This window comes from Ischnura elegans, chromosome 6, assembly GCF_921293095.1.
Source record: "Ischnura elegans chromosome 6, ioIscEleg1.1, whole genome shotgun sequence".
Taxonomy (NCBI): Eukaryota; Metazoa; Arthropoda; class Insecta; order Odonata; family Coenagrionidae; genus Ischnura; species Ischnura elegans.
In genome coordinates, this window is record NC_060251.1 from 120,933,443 (window position 1) to 120,952,733 (window position 19,291).

Consider the following 19,291-nt stretch of genomic DNA (forward strand, 5'->3'; position numbering starts at 1 on the left):
ATACTCCCACCCCGCTAACTCACCTGCGCACTCTACAGTGATTGTCAGAAACTAGGGAGTCCATTCTGCCCCACCCTGTACTATGTTAAATAATCAACCGTTAAAAAACGTTATGCGTCAAATAATGCATTTACTTATTGATAACAACTGTGCAAGTTTCTACTTCCACATTAAAAAAATTTTTTTTAAAGGTTTTGGCCAGCATTTTTCGATGCAGTCCCAGTGTGCGTCGCCTCCACTTACGCATTCGATCAAATCGAATTGTGATCCACAGAAAAGTCTCAGGTTTACCTCTGTCCACTCTGCGGCATTGTTTGAGAGCAAAATTAGTAAGTGACCGACAACAGAGCGCGAGTAAAAACGGCTCATTTAAAGAGCTCATACCCACAGGAACTGTATATTTCCATCATTTCATCATTGGGCTCAACCAGGGCGAATGAGCGCTCAGAGCGCCATCAAAACAGCTGCGGAATCTCCCGCTGAATGACACCGCTTCCTAGCAGCTTAGTTTGGGCGCGCAATCATTTCTCGGAGCGGTCTTCTCAGACGCTGTTTGCCTGAGCACTCTTCACTGATTGGTGGGAGCTGAAACATTAGTTCTAGATGACCAACATATCATTCGTCCTAACGGTGCGTTACAAGAGGCTTTTAAGGCCCATACATCTTTCAACTTTTCTATCCAGAGATGCTGAGGATATGCAGAGTAACGATCCATTCCCTTGCTCAGTTCTGAGTCCCGCGTCCATTGTTGCATCGAGCAATGAATGACTCATTAAAAAGATCCATTTTAAGATCCAGTAGCTCTCCGAATGCGGTCACTTGTATTCGGATATACAGTGGGGGCGCAAAGCCCATTCATTGGCATCTGAAAGCGGTCAGCTCAGGAACTACTTGAAGACGCCCGAATTCAAAATTCTGTCTACATTCCGTGACAGCATCAACTCATCCGTCGCAGAGATTTGATTCGTAGATTACTTCATGATACTTTACCCTGGCATGATACTTCAACCACTACACCACCGGAACGATTGCGCCCTCAGATAGTTTCAATTCTCAATTTTTCGGCCGTGTTAACACCCCACTTGAGAGTAAACTACACTCTAGGTGATACGTGAGCGAAGTATACTTCGGAGAACATGAAAAATATTTTCGTGATTGGGTCCTTTACGCGTTGTCAAACTGCGACGGGTATGATTCTTTCCCCGGCGCCACGGGCTTTGAAAATTCCCGGTTGTATGAGAGCATTAAGAGAACAAAATTTTCTAAGTTGGTCGTATTCCATTAGTTCCTGAGCTGGACGCTTTCGGACGCCAATGAGATTTGCGTTAATTTTTGTCCATCACTGTACAGAATAATAACCGCCCTGACTTTGAAATTGCGCGCAGACGGAGGTTCGCAGCGAGGTGGGTCCCGCGTTCTGGGTCCTCCTATTCTTCGCCCTGTTCTTCGTGTTCCTCGTCCTTCTGCTGCTGTGCTGCTGCGCATGCGCGGGATGTCCTCTCTACGGCGCGCACCGCAAGAGATTCCGGATCGAGTCCACGGAGAGCCTGAGGCCCATGGTGCACGAGACGACGGTCGTCACGACAACGGTCGACGGGGCGACAGAGGGCGAAACCAAAGCGGGTGAGTTGAAGAAGGGACTTCCATACGGATAGCCGAAATTAAAGCTAGATCAAGTGATTGAAATGCACTGATCTTGAAACGGTGAGCGAGCCTCTTCACTGCTGTTTGAAACCGATCTGTCATTATTTGTGCTGCTACTGTGATGACAACCTGTTTCACCAATGCACGCACTAACGCAATCAATGCAGGAAATAGAGTTCATGAGTTCAATTGCTTCATTTTGATTATTGATAATTAATTAATGTAGAATTCCGTGTTTACCGCGGATATACGAAACAATATACAATAGCAATTGAGTATTTTTAACTCAGAAACACAATAATTCTGGAACAAAGTAATTTGGGTTAAAAAAAGAGAGTTAAAAACATAATCTCTCTTTCACTCGCAACAGTGTGAACATGGATGCGAAAAATATAACAAGTGAGCAAAATTCACAACGAGTAAAGAGAGATTGGCGTTGATTTATATACTTCCCAATTATTTGAACAATTTTTGCATTTTCATAATTTAAATGCTATTTATGTCCTGCAAATGGGAAGGTGGGAAGCGGAATATAAATTTCACAATTGTTTATGAATCACAATATTGTCAACTTCGAAAAAGTCTTCACTGTCATAGAATATTTTGTAAGAACAAAATTGAGCCGGATAAGAAGTAATCGCACATAGTATTAGAAATATTTATTTTAAATACCTGCAATATTGTTGCCTTTTCATCAATTAAGGTTTAGAAGTTTGAAAAATAAAACACTTTCGTAAATAAAAGAGGCAAAGATTTCAATAAAGTCATCTTTGGAAGTTACCACATGCTTATAAGTATAGTTTTATCAAATAATCATGTTAGACGGTCCTCAGATAAGTAAGTGTTACAATTTTTGTTATTGTTTTGAGTTTCTAAGAATATTATTTATTTATTGTTCCTCAGTAGATGACTTCGAAGGCTTGAAATTGTTTGCTCATTGCATTTTACGTATTATCTTGCATGTAATGCTCATTTTCGGGGTTAATCAAAAATATGAAGAGATTAAGGAAGTCAAACAACCTTTGCAAATATTCAAAGAATATTTTATTGGCACGATGAATTTCGGCACTGAGGCTTCAAACTCAAGTACAAAGATTTCAACCGGACAAACCTAAATGTATTTATATTTCCACGAGATAAAATAAATGAGCTAAGATTAATTGAGGTTTGTCCGGTTGAAATCTTTATTCTCGAAAATGACGCCCTGGGGTCGAAGCGCGTCCTGCTAATAGAAATTTCGGTCACAATTTGCAAGAGTTGATCATCTTCATTCGTCATGAATTTTCACCACGTGAAAGCCGATTTCACATGAAGAGATATCCTTTCTACAATCAAACTTATTAAAAATTGACCTAACCCCAAGTTAATTTATCTATGTTCCACGCTAACATTTTCTATTAATACCGCTATTGTCGTATGGGTACTTTTATCTCATGTTAAGCGTTCTTTATGCTTGGCTTGATGCTGAAATTTCCCCTAAACTGCGCTTTAGATGTTTACGCTAATATGTGTTTTTGTGACAGAAGAGGCGGAGGCGACAGCGGGAGGTGGTCCTCGCGAGGCGTGGACGACGGACCAGAAGGGTGGCCATCACAGCAAGATGGCGAACGGGGGCGGCAGGGGGCAGCACCGGCGGGGGTCGGAGGGCAGCGAGGAGGTCGAGTCGATGGGGGGCGGTTCGCCCTACCACCACCACGGGGGGCGGCAGCGGGGCCACGGCGGACCCAGCCTCGTCTACTCGCGGCGTCTGCAGCAGAAGTGGTCGGACGAATACCCCGTTTACGTGGAGGACGTGGAAGAATCTCCTGGGGGGAGGCGGAGGCGGGGGGGAGGGGGGCGCCGGAGGCACCAATCGAGGTACCAGGGGGAACCACCCTATCACCACCTCCAACACCACGGATACTCCCACAGGAGGTGAGGGCACACTGCTCATTGAATGACAAGTGCTTTTCAACAAATAAGTCAGAACTCGCTCATTATTGTAATAAAAAAATATATGTTAAAAATAGATTTGAAATATTTATAGAGAATTTGAAATTTTTTGTATTCAGTAAACAATACTTTTTTATTTCAAGGCCTTTGAAACGAGCCATTTTATACTTTAATGTCTTTCTTATTTCCAGAGATGTGACGCCTATTGCGAAGAAGCTTTCATGAAATTGCAGTTTTTCAGCAATGCAGTAGCTTATAACAATTAAATGTATTGCACAAAAATTTCTGGTAGAATTTGGTTGAACTGTCCCAATTGATGTAGTAAATCTTGAGGTATTTAGCTTGCTTTGAACGAATATGAAAAATGCTTTGCACACTTCCACCGGATGATTTTATGCTCGTAGAGCACAACCAAGGAGAAAGAGATGGTTCTCTAAGGAGACAATGAGGGTGGTGCATACTGATTGGTGGGGAGCGTTCGTTCCAAATCGCTTTCGAGTGCCACGATCCCAGCCAATCAATCTGCACACCTCCCCTTCACCTTATTTCCCTCATTGAGTGTGAAGCTTAATCTCAATCTATTCTGTAAATTGCTCACATGACAACGTCGACTTCTCGACAAAACCATGCTCGTACGTTAAAAATATTCCGTGGAAGTTTTTTCTTTGCAAGTTTAAAATTAACTGAAAATCCCACGAAGTTACTCCAGATCGATATTATTTGCCGTTAGTATTCTTAAAACGAAATTTTATTTGCCATTCTCAGGGATTTAGAACTTCTCAACTAATTGTGGCCAAATTTTTATCATATTGTTACGGAATAAAAACAATAATTTTCAAAATTGGTCATCTTTAAAGACATAACCGTGTCTAGTTTGTATGGAATGTAATATACAGGCATTTTGTTATGCTCGGTTTGATGAGTTTTCTACATTTTACTTATATGACAGCTTCACCACCCACTTTTTAAGGTTCAAAATTTGTTGGAGCTGGAGTTTTGTTTTAAAAAGAGTCACGATTAACTCTTGTTTTTTTCTCTGAGGCACTTCAATCACACTTAATTTCGCCGGTAGAGGCGTGAGGCATTGGTTTCCTAGGAAACTGAGTTAAGAATGTGCAGTATCCTTGGCACCTTTATTTTCTCCGCTTCTTTTCTAATCAATTCAGCAAATTACTTTATCTTTTGGATGCTTTAACCAATCACCAATACCACTTATATATCGCAAATTATTTTATTGACTGTGGGTTTTCATCCTTCCCTTTTTTCCCAGTTTTAGGAAATGCATCTATCATCTTGTCACCAAACATTCTCCGCAGTTTTGGGGAAAAGCATCGTCTTCCGTCACGGTCTTCAGACGTCATATTCGCCCACCATCATTTCTCGGCTGTTACACCTTCTTAGATGTCGTTTTCACCGCTAAGCCATCTCATTCCGTTTCTTCATCTTCAACCCTCTACTCTATTTCTCCATTCTCAAGCAGCACATGCAAGGAAAAATACACTCATACTAATTATTTATTTATGGCCTTATATTCCTGTCATAAATATTTGTTGTTTCTTTCCAATACCTTTTCCATCAAATTTCGTATTACTACAGCTTACGTCCACATTATGCTAATCACGTGCCGTCTACATGTGTTTTTGAAGGGATGGCAGTTTGAGGCAGACAAATATACGTATTCTTACCTAAACCACGTAAAATGTTCCTCCAGGAATTTTTCAATACTTCTCATAAATATACCCATTTATTTTAAGTTTCAATCCCCAAAAGAAAATATACAGTATTCATATGTAGCATAAGTGACATTGGTGACATGTATCGAAAGGGGACATGATATGTTACTGCTCTATTTTTATTGTCATGCGGAGATAATATATGACTCTCAGTATGTAACTCGGTTATCACTTGGAAAAAAACCTTAAGCTATATTTCCTGGTGCTACTAAAGTTAAAACATTATAACACTCAAATATGCAAAATAGTTATTTTATTCCTCGCTAGACTATACGGATTTTTTACTTCAACTCAGACATTTTTTTCTTACACAGTAGCAAAAATTATAAATGCAATTTTGGCTTTCATCGCCTGTAGTTTCACTTTGCCATGAAATGCAATTATTTCATCCTTACAGCGGTATGCTTCTCAATTTATACATTATTGTCTAACTTCGCTCTCATCATTGTTTAAGTTACTCTCCAATGATGCATGCAAGAACATCAAGGTCAGTTGACCAATAGAGGCAACTGTGCACTGATTAATTTTATAATTTAATGTATCCATTTCTATTTCTCGCTAGAACCCTCACGCAACGTACAATTTATTAATGGTGACTTGAAAAAAGTATGAATCGAGATGCAATTAAATATTCCCGAATATTGGCGCGAAATCTTTTGGGCTAAATAAACATTATGTGGAAACTTACAAAGTAGTTATTACTCCCTTTATCTTGGTAGGCAATTGGTAGGCATTTTATTATCCAATAGGTATTGACTCCGGCAACAAATTGACCCTCATCGTCCAACATTCATCGCTTTCCAGCTCCAAAAATTACTGGAAACTTCCTTTTCTCATTCATACCACACTTTCTCCTGGACCACTGTCGTTATGTGAATTAGAGGTTGAGACCCACATTAGGAATTTCATCAGGGAGGATAAAACATTAACAATTTTGAAATGCAGATTTGATTTTTATGTAGGAGTTCCACCAAGTGAAACCTGCAATCACCATGGAGTTGATGGCCCCGTGGGTAAGGCGTCGAAGGGTCCGGGGTTTATATCCCGGATTCACACTTTCAACGAGTCGTCATGGTCTGATTGTGAATTGAATGCTTGTATTGTTGAAGGTACGGTGACGAGGTGGAGGAGGACACGGACTCCATCCGAAGGCACGAGCTGGAGAGGGGGTCGGAGCACGGGGGTCGCCCTTGCTACTACCAGGGGGTTAGTGGCGCCCCCTTCAGGGTGTCGAGGGAACCGCTGCTTCGGAGGGAGGCCGCACTCAGGGACAGGCTGGCCGAGGAGGAGGAGGGGGTGGGTGAGGAGGGGGAGGGCCCGGAGAGGGAGGGAAGGTACGACGACAATGCTAAGAGACCACTTGACAACCCAAAGTTATTTCGACACACCTACATGCCGGTTTACAGAAAAAAATAGCAACGAATTATCCATATTATAGGAGCGCTTTAACCCGGTTCCACACGGTCAAATTTTGCTTCAAATTCTATTCAAGATTCATTGATCAAGGTTTCTCGAATGGACACGACGTCATTGAAACGTCATGATAGCGGCCATAGTGTCTCGAAACCTCTTTGAAGGCTTCTACGCCATCAAATTTCTCTCGTCTTGAACGGTTCTAAAAATTCTCGAATATTGAATGAGTTTGAAGCCTCTCGGCCAATAGCGAGCGACCGTTGGCCCTCCCGGAATGCCACTTGCTTCTCCTGCTTCCGCAAGGAATACAAGCAGATACAACGATCAACATGGCCTCCTGGGAGTAGACAAGCAGTGGAACTCTTAATTAATGAATATGAAAAAACTAGGTGCCTCTATGAAATCTCATGCCCAGAATACCACAACAAGGAGAAGAGGAATGATGCCGCGAAAGAAATGGCAGCTTCTTTAGCAGATGTAAGTATTTTTAATTATTTCAGTATTATACCTTACGATTCATTGAAGTTGGCGATTTTTCGCAACGTGTGAACTATAAACGTTTTAATTTGGTAGTCCTCTCCGACGAAATTTCTTGGTGCGAAATTCGTTAAATGTGCAGTGGTGATGTGTTTAGAGTTATGAAGGCCTAATGAACACTTTTATAATTTTTGTGGACGGTGGTGATGATTTACCATACGGACCACGTGTACCACGCCTTGTTATGTCAATGGATTCGGCGTGAAATCGCCAACATAAATGTATTGAAAGATATAATACTGAAATAATTTACTTACATCTGCTAAAGAAAGTATGCTCAAGTTGCATTACGTTGCTATTTTGTTTTCCATATTGCAGCTGCAGCGCTTCAAACTCGCTATTGACTCGCTATCTTTGAACGAGTGGAAGTCCTTCCAATGACTCTTGATCAAGTATTCTTGAACTCCCGTCTTGAATTATATTTGACGCAGTTTGACGCTCAATTTTTCTTGTTCAACGTTTATTTATCAAGGAATATTGAGTGGTGTGAAACCGGATTTAGCATGGGATTCTTTCACTAATGCACTAATGGCGGCGTTCAAAGAAAAAATAGCTCAGGACCGGGCTAAATCAATGGGCAAATTAGCTTGGGGTTAAGTCGATTTGGAATTAACGGAAAATTAGAGTGAACATTGAGAGCCCGCAGTGTGATTTTCAATTGTTTTCATGCGCTTCGCCAACGTGTATTATTAGTTCTAACCATGAATCGTGGAAGAAGAAACCTAAGCATTAAAGATAACGCTGATATAATATGAGACTAAGAAGTAAACTCCACGGAATGCGTTGATGCGGTTTAATAACTGCTCCTCTCAATTTCACTACGGAGTGTACGCCGCACTCCATACGCCTCCACTCAAGTGGCAGTTTGCTGTTGCATTTCCGCCGAAGAATGATAGATGGAGATCAAGAAACGCTAACTTTTTCTGTGAACGCCCCGTAACTGTGAAACTGAAAAGCACATTAACAGCTGACTCAGATTTATTGCCAATTTTTATTTCTATAAACCGGCCAAAAAGCCTTATCCACAAAAAATGCCACTTGGATTAATTACGCAGTTGAAAACTCAAATTGGTTTACTGCAACTTGAAACGGTTCAGCTCAACTTTGATGGACGGTGAAGTAATGCATAGAATGGAGAGAATAGCGTAAAATCTCTAACCATTCAGTAATATAAATGAGTCTAGTCCTTTATAATGAGTTGAATTATAAATAAGTTCTCTAAAATCAATGTCATGATCACTTCCTGACAACTCAACTGCTAACAAAGGGATGGTTATTCGATTGAGGAAAAAAGTCTTTAGTCATAGCATCTTAGGTTTTGGTTCAAATAAATCAAGTTGATTGCAACTGGGATGAAATTCACCGTGAAAATAAATATGATTTGGATTAGCCGTTATTAGATCGCGGATTTCCCGATTGCTGGACTGGAATGTGAAGTGCTTCGATAGCTTCGAGTTTATTTATTCAATGTGAGTGTTTCTTTTTTGTGTCTCTGTGTTTATCGATATTAACTTTAACTATATATATATATATATAATATATATATATTATTTATTAGCATATTTCTGTTGGAAATTTATATTTTGAAATCTGGCTTATCATTTTATAATTCATCCTAAATTTTCTATGTACCTGATTACATAAAAAATTTTTAATTTATTTATTAATTGAATTTTATGACCTTTTTTTACAATAAGCACGTTACACGCTGAATACTCTGTAGTTTCCAAAATTTCAATATTTATTTTGTAAAAGCATGCGCTGAGGGAGTGAATGCACTTTTGAAGCTTATGTAATCGTTTACAAGGGAGGCACATAATCATAGCATGGTGTTTTAGTTAATCACAGAGTAAAATGTTTCATTAAGAATCTCTCACATTCATAAAAGTTAATCTCGTAACTACTGTGAAAATAACTAGAAGAGCTCAATAATATATATGTAAAAACAGTATCTTATTCTTTGAAATGAATTAAGTCTGTCACACGAATTTATTCGTAATACTAACGTTCTCATTCTTCTTGTTGGATTAAATGCAGTTGAACCACAGTTATCCTCTTTTAAATTTGAAAGTGATGCTTCGGTATTATTTGGCTCCATAGACAGTGAAAGTAAGAAAAAAACATAGAAAAAAGACTTGTGTGACGTGTTTACGCAAAAAAATTGTTGTATTACTACTGATATTAGTAACGAAAAAATCTTTGTGCTATTCCCCAAAAATTCTCAAAAATGGTCGTGGACCGGTTTTGGAACCGTTACGCTCTACGTCAAGGTAGCATTTTATTTATTGGAAAATGAATTGTTCTATTTCGTGAAAAATAATCAGCAGTCGGTCTTCTCCTAGATAAGACGGCCTCGATTATACTTTAAAAATAAAAAACTGCAATTATGAGTGATTGTGAAGTTATTCATGCCATGGTGTTTTTGTTGTGATCTCACTCGCTTTAAAGTTTCAAAAAATAATCTTGACCATTTGTCGTCGGCTTAGCAGCCGGGTCAAGTTTCCGATTACTGTGGACGTTTCGAGAAAGATGGACGGATCGACATCGAAATGTCGGCAATAATGGAAAGCTTGACTAGGGTGCAAAGCCTACAACAGTTAATCTGTACCATAGGCCAGGAAATTTCGAATTTATCTTAAAAAATGAATCATTCCAAAACCGTTCGGGCGAATACAAAACTGTGAGGGATACTACAGAGTTATTTCGCACTTCCACGATGGCGAAATCCGATTGTAGTAACTGTTGAATGAATTCTCAGGTACGTCCGGGAGGGAGACGCCGAGATCCTGCGTTTGGTGACGAGGGGCGGCGCCGGTGACGAGGAGGGCGACGTGACAGGCGCCGGCAGGGGCGGCAAGGAAATACTGCTCAGGCGGTTCATGGAGGACCAAGGGGGGGACAAGGAGAAGGCAGCGGCGGCGGCGGCGGCTGCAGCCCCTGCAGAGGCCCCCGAACCTCCACCCCCACCACCTCCACCGCCGCCTCCGATACCCTCGCAAGCCGCCGCCACGCAGACGGACGTCCACGCGGAGACGCAGACGGAGCCGTACGTCCCCAGCGAAGAGGAGGAGATATCGGCCGCGTCTTCGAAAGGGAGCAGGAAGAGGAAGCACTGTCACAAGCGGTCGAGGTCTAGACACCGCTCCAAGAAGTGCAGCAAGGCAGCGGAGGTGAAGTCGCCGATCCAAGAGGAGAAGGACGGCGTGGAGAACGGCTCGCAACAATCAGACCCGCCCCTGTACGTGGACAACAAGAGCAGCATACTGAGGAAGATGATCGCGCGCTCCACGGATGCGGAACCCTCGGATGCAGAGCCGGTGGCGGCCAGAGTGAGGAAAACATCCGAGAACGGAGGTGCTCTGAGCGTGCGAAAGTCGTTCTCTGAACCGTACCGAACGGGTTCGGTGAACAATTCGTACAGACTGAACACGGGCTGCTCGGTCTCCGACGGCGAAGGGGACGACAGGAAAATGAACTGCAACCGCAGAGGCTCGCTCCCGGACATATCCTCGCGCTACATGGACTGGTATAAGGAGCTGGCGGAAGGGGGAGGGCCCAGGGCCCGGGCCCTCGACAAGAAGGCGGCGGATGCAGCGGCAGCCGCGAGGGAGGCGAAGATCGCGCGGCGCAGGAGGGAGTGGCTTCTCGAACGGTCCGAATCGCTGAGCCACCGGGTGACGCTCAACGTGCCGCACTCGGAGGCGTCCAAGGCCGGGTCCTTAGGGAACTCGGCCAGAGCGACCGAGGACGACATAGACTCTGGGATCGCCCTCAACTCCCAAGCCCTCGGGGTGCCGGTGGCAGGGGAGCAGCAGCAGTTGCCCTCGCCGGGAGGCGGAGGTGCTGCCCTCGGAGGGATAGTCGGCGGAGGCAAGAAGCTGCTCGAGAAAAAGAGCGTGTTCGCGATAGCCTACGACGACATGCAGACAAAACAGTTGAGATCCAACAGTATATCTCCACCTTATTGAGAGGGGAGTTGGTTTTCACGGTGGATGCAGTGTTATTTCTCATCATGGGTTCCCGACCTGGGATTGGTGGATATAATTAGCGACCCTTTATGATCCCCATTTGAGTGATTTGTGATGGTTCAAGAACAACACTCAATTTGTCATTTGGGACGCTAACTTTTGGACAACTTGGCCACTTATGGTGGTAACAGGCGAAAGCTGACGCTAAGTGTTAACCAAAAGAACAGTTGTCGGACGTTTCTTCAAAATATGGTTTCATATAGGTCCTTAAATTCAAACATTCCAAAGATGTTGAAGTGCAATGACGCGTAGTTGTAGATATTTAACCACTGGTAAGATATCTTTAAGCTTTAAGAATGATTTGATCCTTAATGAAGACAATGAGGAGCCAAGCACCAAAAGGACGACATCACGGCAGCATTCGTCACTCCAGAAAGATATTTTCGTCGTGGCGGATGATTGTTTACTGAGTTGCAATGCAGATTAAATTAAGAATAACTACTTTTCAATTGGTTTACACTGCTGTAGTTCACAGGGCATAGTGTTTACCTACGAAACGACGTATTTTATAACTTATAAGGTTTATATAAACACAAACCCTGTTACATTTTCAGCATAAAAGTGAAGCAGAAAAATTTTCGGAAGGGAAAATTTTGTTCGCGAATGAGTACACCGGCAAAAATTACGATGATTGGTAAAAGTGGGCTCTTTGAACTAACACTTTCACGCATGCTGATCAAGTTTCATGCGTATGTAAAAACTGATGGTTCTTCAGAGACACAAATCGCTACAAAGTGTAAAGTAAATTTGAACCAAACAAAACCAAAAACGGCATTTGAAGAAATTTAAAGCACACAGTTTCGATTCATCGTTGAAAACAAACAGCAGGAAAGTATATTTAGTTTAACATACGAGATTTCAAACGCTAAATTTGGTGTATAAATTTTAAGGAGATAGTCAAAACGAACTACAAACTGGTTATCATCACATTGTTATGCGCCTGCGTGGATTGCATCTACGAATTTCCGTTTGTGGTCGCAATTTATTCTTAAATGGCAGATGCGAACAAATATTGTTGGGTAGTTGAGTTTCACATGAAGTTACTAAGTAAAGTAAGTTACTCAATAAATCTTCAAATCCAAAAAAGGATAATTTTAGCTGAAAGTGCTCATCACAAACCAACGGCCTACTTATTCAGGATTCAATACAAAACTTTTAATTCATTGAGAAAGTGGACTCATTTCTGATACGAAAACTGTTTATCTGATTATGGGGTAGATACTAAAAGGATAAAAAAATGAAATCAATGGAGTGTCGAATATCTTCATCGTTGTTATGTACTGTATCAAGTTGCCCTAAAAAGAGTATTGTCTTAAGCTATGACGAACAACAAAAAATATTTTCTTCAAAATTTGTACTGAACACTTACATAATTTTACGATGAGAGATTAACAAGGCAATGTTTAGAATCATGGAGAATTTTTTACCTGGAATTTGTAAAACTCTTTTTTTAATACTTAATAGGACCCAAAATAGATCTAAGGTGATTGTGAAATAACGATAAAAATACCTATTGATTTTTTTAATGATTTGTAAAATAGGACTGCAATATTTTGCGATATCATTGCACCGAGTTTCAATAGTATTTAACTGGCCATGAAAAAGAGCATCCAATCAAATTATTTATGAGATTTAAAAACAAATTGTGACGGTTTGGCTCCATTTTTATACAGAATTTCATAGAAAAAATAAGAAGCCAAGTAATAACGGTTGGGAAAATAAATAAAAATGAAATTTTTGAATTTATTGTAGTCACAATAAAAATTCAAACCGTATTTCAACGCTTGAAACTCATAAAACAAAGTCATACTCTGCCAAAAATGCAAATGACATGGTGCCACAGTTTTAAAAATAATAAAATATTCCAAATGCTTCATCAACTCCCCCATTGTAAAAGAAATTCACGCTATTAGTCTCATCTAGTCACAATCAATGGATTACTTTTAAAAATATGCACCTAAATTCGATCGAAAATGTGATCAGAACTTAGTTCTCAATTTTTTCATAATGACCGCAAAGGCGATATTTTGTATTTGTGTAAATAGCCATTAAAACTCGAATAACCAACCAAAGACCTTAAAACGTGCCTATTCAAAAACCTGCTTCCTCACTATAGTACAAATGAGCAAAGTAAAACCGGTGAGAGGTAGTTTAAAATAGAGCATTTTAAATACTTGAAATTTAACATTAATTGCATTGAATTGACGAGAAAAAGAGAAATTTGTTCAACTCGTTCACTTAAAACTTGTTCGATAAAATAAAGATATAATTTTTACCGAGAAAAACTGTCAATTTTTCCTTATTCATCCTTAATCATACCCGGGTTAAATATGCATTGTGTTTAGAAACATTTTCATTAACTACTCATGTAAGTAATGCGCACTCATTTTGATTACATTGAATCCTCATGTTCATGAACAAATTTTTGGCCATAATTTATGAAAGGGAGAGTCATTTCTTCGATACCAGGGTTTTACATACCAGAAATTTTGTAAACAGACATTTTTCAGCGTGGCAAGTTGTGTTTTTATTACAGAACATGCAATCAACAACCATGCCTATCTTGTACAAACTCATTTACCATGAATTAAATATGTAAAATAGATTTCAATTAAGCTGACTTCTAATTATTTTAATGGATATTAATTCCTATATTTATTCACCGTTGAAATATTTAACTGCAAATTAAATTTTGAAAATATTTTCATATTTAATTTGCAATGTTTAGGTTTCTGAAATTTCCTAGGAGGTTATACAGTCAACGTTTTAACACATTTTCATCTGACCTTATGTTTGAATTCATTATTATGTTCAATATGTGTTATGAAACATTTCTTGAACCATTCCAAAAAGTGCAACATACATATATTTTTAATGGATTTTCAATTTTTAAGCAAAATTGAATGTTGGCATGTTGCCAAATTCCGAAATTTTGATTAAGAAAAAAATTGATTAAATGACTCATGCTAGCCTCCTTATTCTTTTTACTGCTTATTTTCCGTCCAATTTGGATGAAGTAGAGGGAGAATCAAGGGTGTTAAGATATTTTTCCAAGCACAGACAGGGGGAAATTGCAAACAATGGCGATGAAAGCAGAAAACCTTCCTTCAAAAAATTTATCTTCCGTCCGCCATTCATGGCGTGGGATGGTGACTAGTTATTTTGTCCCTATGTCGCAATTTACGGTGGCCATCATGCACGACTTCCGAACTACTTAGGACCTTAATCCCATGGTATAACAATGGAGTGTGATGGAAAAATCTAGGTCGCAGGGACAAGAGGGAAATTTGGATTAAACTGTATGACAAGAAGAGAACATCCTCTGCAATAAGGCTCCCAAAAAAGCAGAGAATAAGACTCATTGCAAACGCAAAACGCGACAAATTCATTCTCTTTTCCAGTCACATTACACTGCAAACAGGAGGTCCTCCGGCATTTCCTTACACGGACCTTGAGGCTAAATGTTGGTTTATGTTATCTGTTTTTTTCACACGTTCACAAGTGTTTCTGTATCTTCCTCTGGGCTAGATGTCAATTAGTCAAACATTCCAAACGTTCAGGTATGTTGAGTTGAGCGATCTACGTTATCCAAAAATAGAAATTTGTTCTTCTCTTTTCCTCATTACTCTTTTTATGACTCTTCTTTATTGTATGGCTCTCATGACTCTGTTTATTGTATTTATTACAGTTTGAGTAATTCTGGTTTAAATGAGTGAGCTGTACATACTTAAAAATGCCTTATAACTTATTAAGTGCCAAACGTAATAAGGACATTCCACGCTGCAATTCAAGGATATTTTTAATGGAGGGTCATTTCTGTTCTGCAAAAAAAAATAGTTCAAAAATGCCCCGCTACAATTTAGGGTGTTTCTGGCTAATTTTGGGTCGCTGAATCCGAAAATGAACTCCGTTTTTTTCTATCACCCTCCATTTTTACGCAACCCCTTAATTGGGGAAAACAACCCCTTATCTAAACTTACCGCTTTTCAAGGGACTTTTACTAATGTTATCTGCTTCCGATTGAAAAAAACTGACGTTTTAAGGCTATCTGGGTCAAGAGAGAGACAAACTTCACTGGGGCTGAAAAGATGTAGTGGGTGAAAATTGAAAAAAAAAACATTAAAATAACCATTTATCTTCGTTTTTTATGACATATGATATGGTAGCTAATGGAAAAATGTTTTTAAGAGATGAATATACTGTTCACCCCCCCTATTTTGTAAAGGATTAGTATAACATAAAATATTAGAGGGGAAGTGGTATCATTCGTATACCCCCCTTTCCCTATAGGAAGTGGTATAAAGATCTGCCAAAAAAATCTGAACACAAATCAGATTTGACAAAATATTATTGTAACAGCGTTTGGGGGTTCATGATTTGACTTCGTTGCCCTCCTTACTTTTAAAGTAAGAGCTGAGACCTTTCCATAAAATACATTGGAAAGCGTTGGGAAATACATTGTAAATACATTGGGAAAAATTGGGTAATACACTGAAAAAGTTATTCACCACATGTTTTGACACGCTTGGACACGTTTTAACGTGTCTTCATGTGTCTTGGCAGTCGCACTTACTAATGTTCATCTATGAAATAAACCAGTGATCTATTCAGTACGTCACACTCTTTCCTGGGTGTCGGGTTATAATCTTCCGAGTTCTTTCTTTATTATTCTAGCGTGTGTTCGATATAGCGTGTTATTTAGCGAGCGATAAAGTGTTTACTCGCGATCATTCAGAGATCCTGCAAAAATCATCCCAATTCATTTTGTAACACGTGTGGAAATTAAGTGTTTAAAGAGCAAGGGAAAGCGATGACTGCAATTGTGCGAAAATCTTATGAACTTTATTTCGGGTGTAAAATTGGTGACCAAGACAAATCGTGGGCCCCTAAACTCTGTTGCAGTGGTTGTCATAGAAGTCTTTGTGAATGGCTAAATTGTGGAAATCGTTCCCTAAATTTCGGAGTGCTAATGGTTTGAGTTGAACCCACTTGCTATTTAACGAATTGATATTTTTTATGAAACCGACACTATGGGTAAAAAAAAACAATCCTGAAATGATTTATCTGAATTTACTGTCAGCAATTCGCCCGGTGAAGCATACTGATGATATTCCTATCCCTAGAGCTCAAGCTACTAGCACCCTCGATGATTCTGACTTCTGATGTCTTAGTGAACGAAGCTACACCGGAAGTGGAAGCAGGTCCTAGCCATCGAGATACAGCGCTGATGTAGAAGAACCCCAGACTAGTTAAAAAGGGCACCTCATTCCTTATCACGAGGACCTAAGTGATCTAATACAAGATTTAGACTTACCAAAGGGTAAAGCACAACTTTTTGGCTCGCATTTGCAGCAGTTGAATCTTTTGGCCGATAGTGTGATTGTTTCTTACTACAGAGGCAGAAAGTCAACCCTCACTCAATTTTTTTCAAGGGATGATGAAAATGATGACCTGATTTTCCGCACTGATATTGAAGGACTGATGAGGAGATTAGCGATTAAGAATGATCCAGACCAATGGAGGCTATTCATCGACTCGTCGAAGACAAGTTTAATGGTGGTTTTACTGAACAACGGCCACGATTTACCTTCGGTTCCTGTTGGATATGTCACTGTTTTAAAGGAAACCCATATTCCAGATTTTTGTGGCAGCTCTTTATACCACCTCCTAAACCCCCTCCTTTTCTACTCGTATACCCCCCTTCCCTCTTATATTTTATGTTAAATTAATCCCTTACAGGGGTAAACAGTGTACTCATCCTATTCCATTGGCTACCAGAGTACCCCAGTGAAGTTTATCTCTCTCTTGACCCTAATAGCCTTAAAACGTCAGTTTTTTTTCAATCAGAATCAGATAACATTAGCATAAGTCCCTTGAAAAGCGATAAGTTTAGATAAGGGGTTGTTTTCCCCAATTAAGGGGTTGCGTAAAAATGGAGGGTGATAGAAAAAAACGGAGGTCATTTCCGGATTCAGCGACCCAAAATTAGCCAGAAACACCCTAAAGTGTAGCGGGGCATTTTAGAACTATTTTTTTGCAGAACAGTGTTATCTATGAGTTTGAACAGAAGATACTGCGGTCAAACAATGACAAAATTTCACAATAGTAACTTTTCGTGAAAGTTAAAAAAAACTACCATTAATCTTGAAAAAGATAGCAAAAATAGTAAGTGATTTTATGTTATTTGGGTTACGAGAATACAGTAATGTAAGAGGAAATGTTCTAAAACCTTGTTCAACACATTGCCGACCTAAATAAAATATTCACGTATTCAATTATTGCAAAAAAAATTTCACCTATTAGTATCCATCATTTTGTCAGTATTTATCTGTGTAAGCTATGCCGTTCATTAGAAGCTTGGGATATAAATGTTCTAATGTGTGTGATATCTTTTAGAGCCAAAGAATATAGTTACAATACCAACTAAAATTGTTAATTATAAGGCAGTCAAAATGATTCAAGAACCTCCTTTTTGGCAGTTTGAAACTCCCATCCTCTCAGTGTTAATTCCAAATCCCAGAATATGAGCGATATCGGGAATGGAAAGAAGAAACATATTCGCTCTCAATTTGTGGAATATTTTTACTAATAAGGGAGATTGTTAATTTTGTACAACAATATTCTTTTAATGGCGAAAGTGACAAACGACGCTATTTTTACGTAACAATTTAGGGCATTCTGTGGAACTTACTAGCACTATTTTGCATATATTTTTACATAACTAAACTTAAATAAGCGAAATTACTCCCCATTACGGGCAATTCCATCGCAAATAACTAAAGTTCTCAACCTGATATTGTTCACACTGCAACAATAAAGGAGTATTATTATAATACCATATATATTGTAAATACCAGGGATGATGAAATAGTTTACTACATAATAATGGTTCACTAAAAAAAGGGAGATATGAGACTAAAGTACTAGTACTGATAAGAATAGTATACTAGATGGATATGGTAATTGAGAATATTGTTACTTAACCGCTATTAAATCCATATTTATCATTTGTGGCAAACAATAACTTCAAATCAAAAACACACCGGCCGGATTTAGAAATAAAAGAGGTACCTACATTTAACTATGTGATGATTATGATGAAGTAAACATTTGTTTAAATAACTCGTACATATTTGTACGCTAATAATTTTTTACTCACTGAAACTTTATTGCATGAAATAAATTTTAAAATTAAATCATACCAGTTGGTCTATATTCAGACCAAATCTGCAGTTCACTTGTCCCATTCTTCATAAGCATATTTTTGATAATATATGGATTGACGGCATAGACAATTTATCATGGAGGTACTAGTTGTCATATCACCATGAGCACTTATAACATCCGTCAATTAACATTAAAAACCTCTCCAATTATGCATTTCTAACGATGGAGCCGGAACTCCGAGCGGAAGACAAGTATAATTTTTTAACTTCATTTTAAAGACCAATTTTAAGTCGTTAATAATCGACTTTTTGAATCGGTAAGGTGGATATGAATACATTTTAAAAGAAAATCTTGACATGAATTAGCTCAGGAAAGTAATTGACATTTTCTTAACGCTTAAATATTTAAGTATTGGAAATGGAAACTTTAATGGCTAATTTACTCTATTTTATTTTTATTTTATTTTAAAGAAATATAACCACATACAGCATATACTTGCCATTTTATAGTGGCCAGGTAACAATACATAAATTAGAGGACGAAGACGCAATATAACATATAGAAAACAATAATTACACTTACAAAAGCAAGAGGACAACAAGAAACTGCAGTGACAGACTACTTCGGTGACAGATAGGATAGGGAAAGGCTTATGAAGGATTTCAATGGAAGTGCAAAGGGGTCGATGTGTGGAGGGAGTGAGTTCAACACAGAAGTAATGCGGTAGAAAAACGAACGTTTAGTGAGTGAAAGTCTCGGAATGGGCATGTGGATTAGGGGATGAGAGCGGGTAGGGCGGGGTGGAACTTTAAAATTGATAAAAGAGAGCAAAAGTCG

The 19,291-nt window shown here is 39.1% G+C and overlaps 1 protein-coding gene across 1 annotated transcript in view; it reads left to right on the forward strand.

Moving 5' to 3' along the window:
- The window catches only part of LOC124161472 (cadherin-86C), an 83,326-nt gene extending 69,428 nt beyond the window's left edge, over positions 1 to 13,898 (forward strand). The window contains exons 17-20 of the mRNA XM_046537794.1: positions 1,386 to 1,623; positions 3,168 to 3,558; positions 6,419 to 6,643; positions 10,018 to 13,898. Coding sequence (XP_046393750.1) covers positions 1,386 to 1,623; positions 3,168 to 3,558; positions 6,419 to 6,643; positions 10,018 to 11,227 — 2,064 coding nt within the window. The 3' untranslated portion in view covers positions 11,228 to 13,898. The remainder of the gene's footprint in view (positions 1 to 1,385; positions 1,624 to 3,167; positions 3,559 to 6,418; positions 6,644 to 10,017) is intronic.
- The last annotated feature ends 5,393 nt before the right edge of the window (positions 13,899 to 19,291 follow it).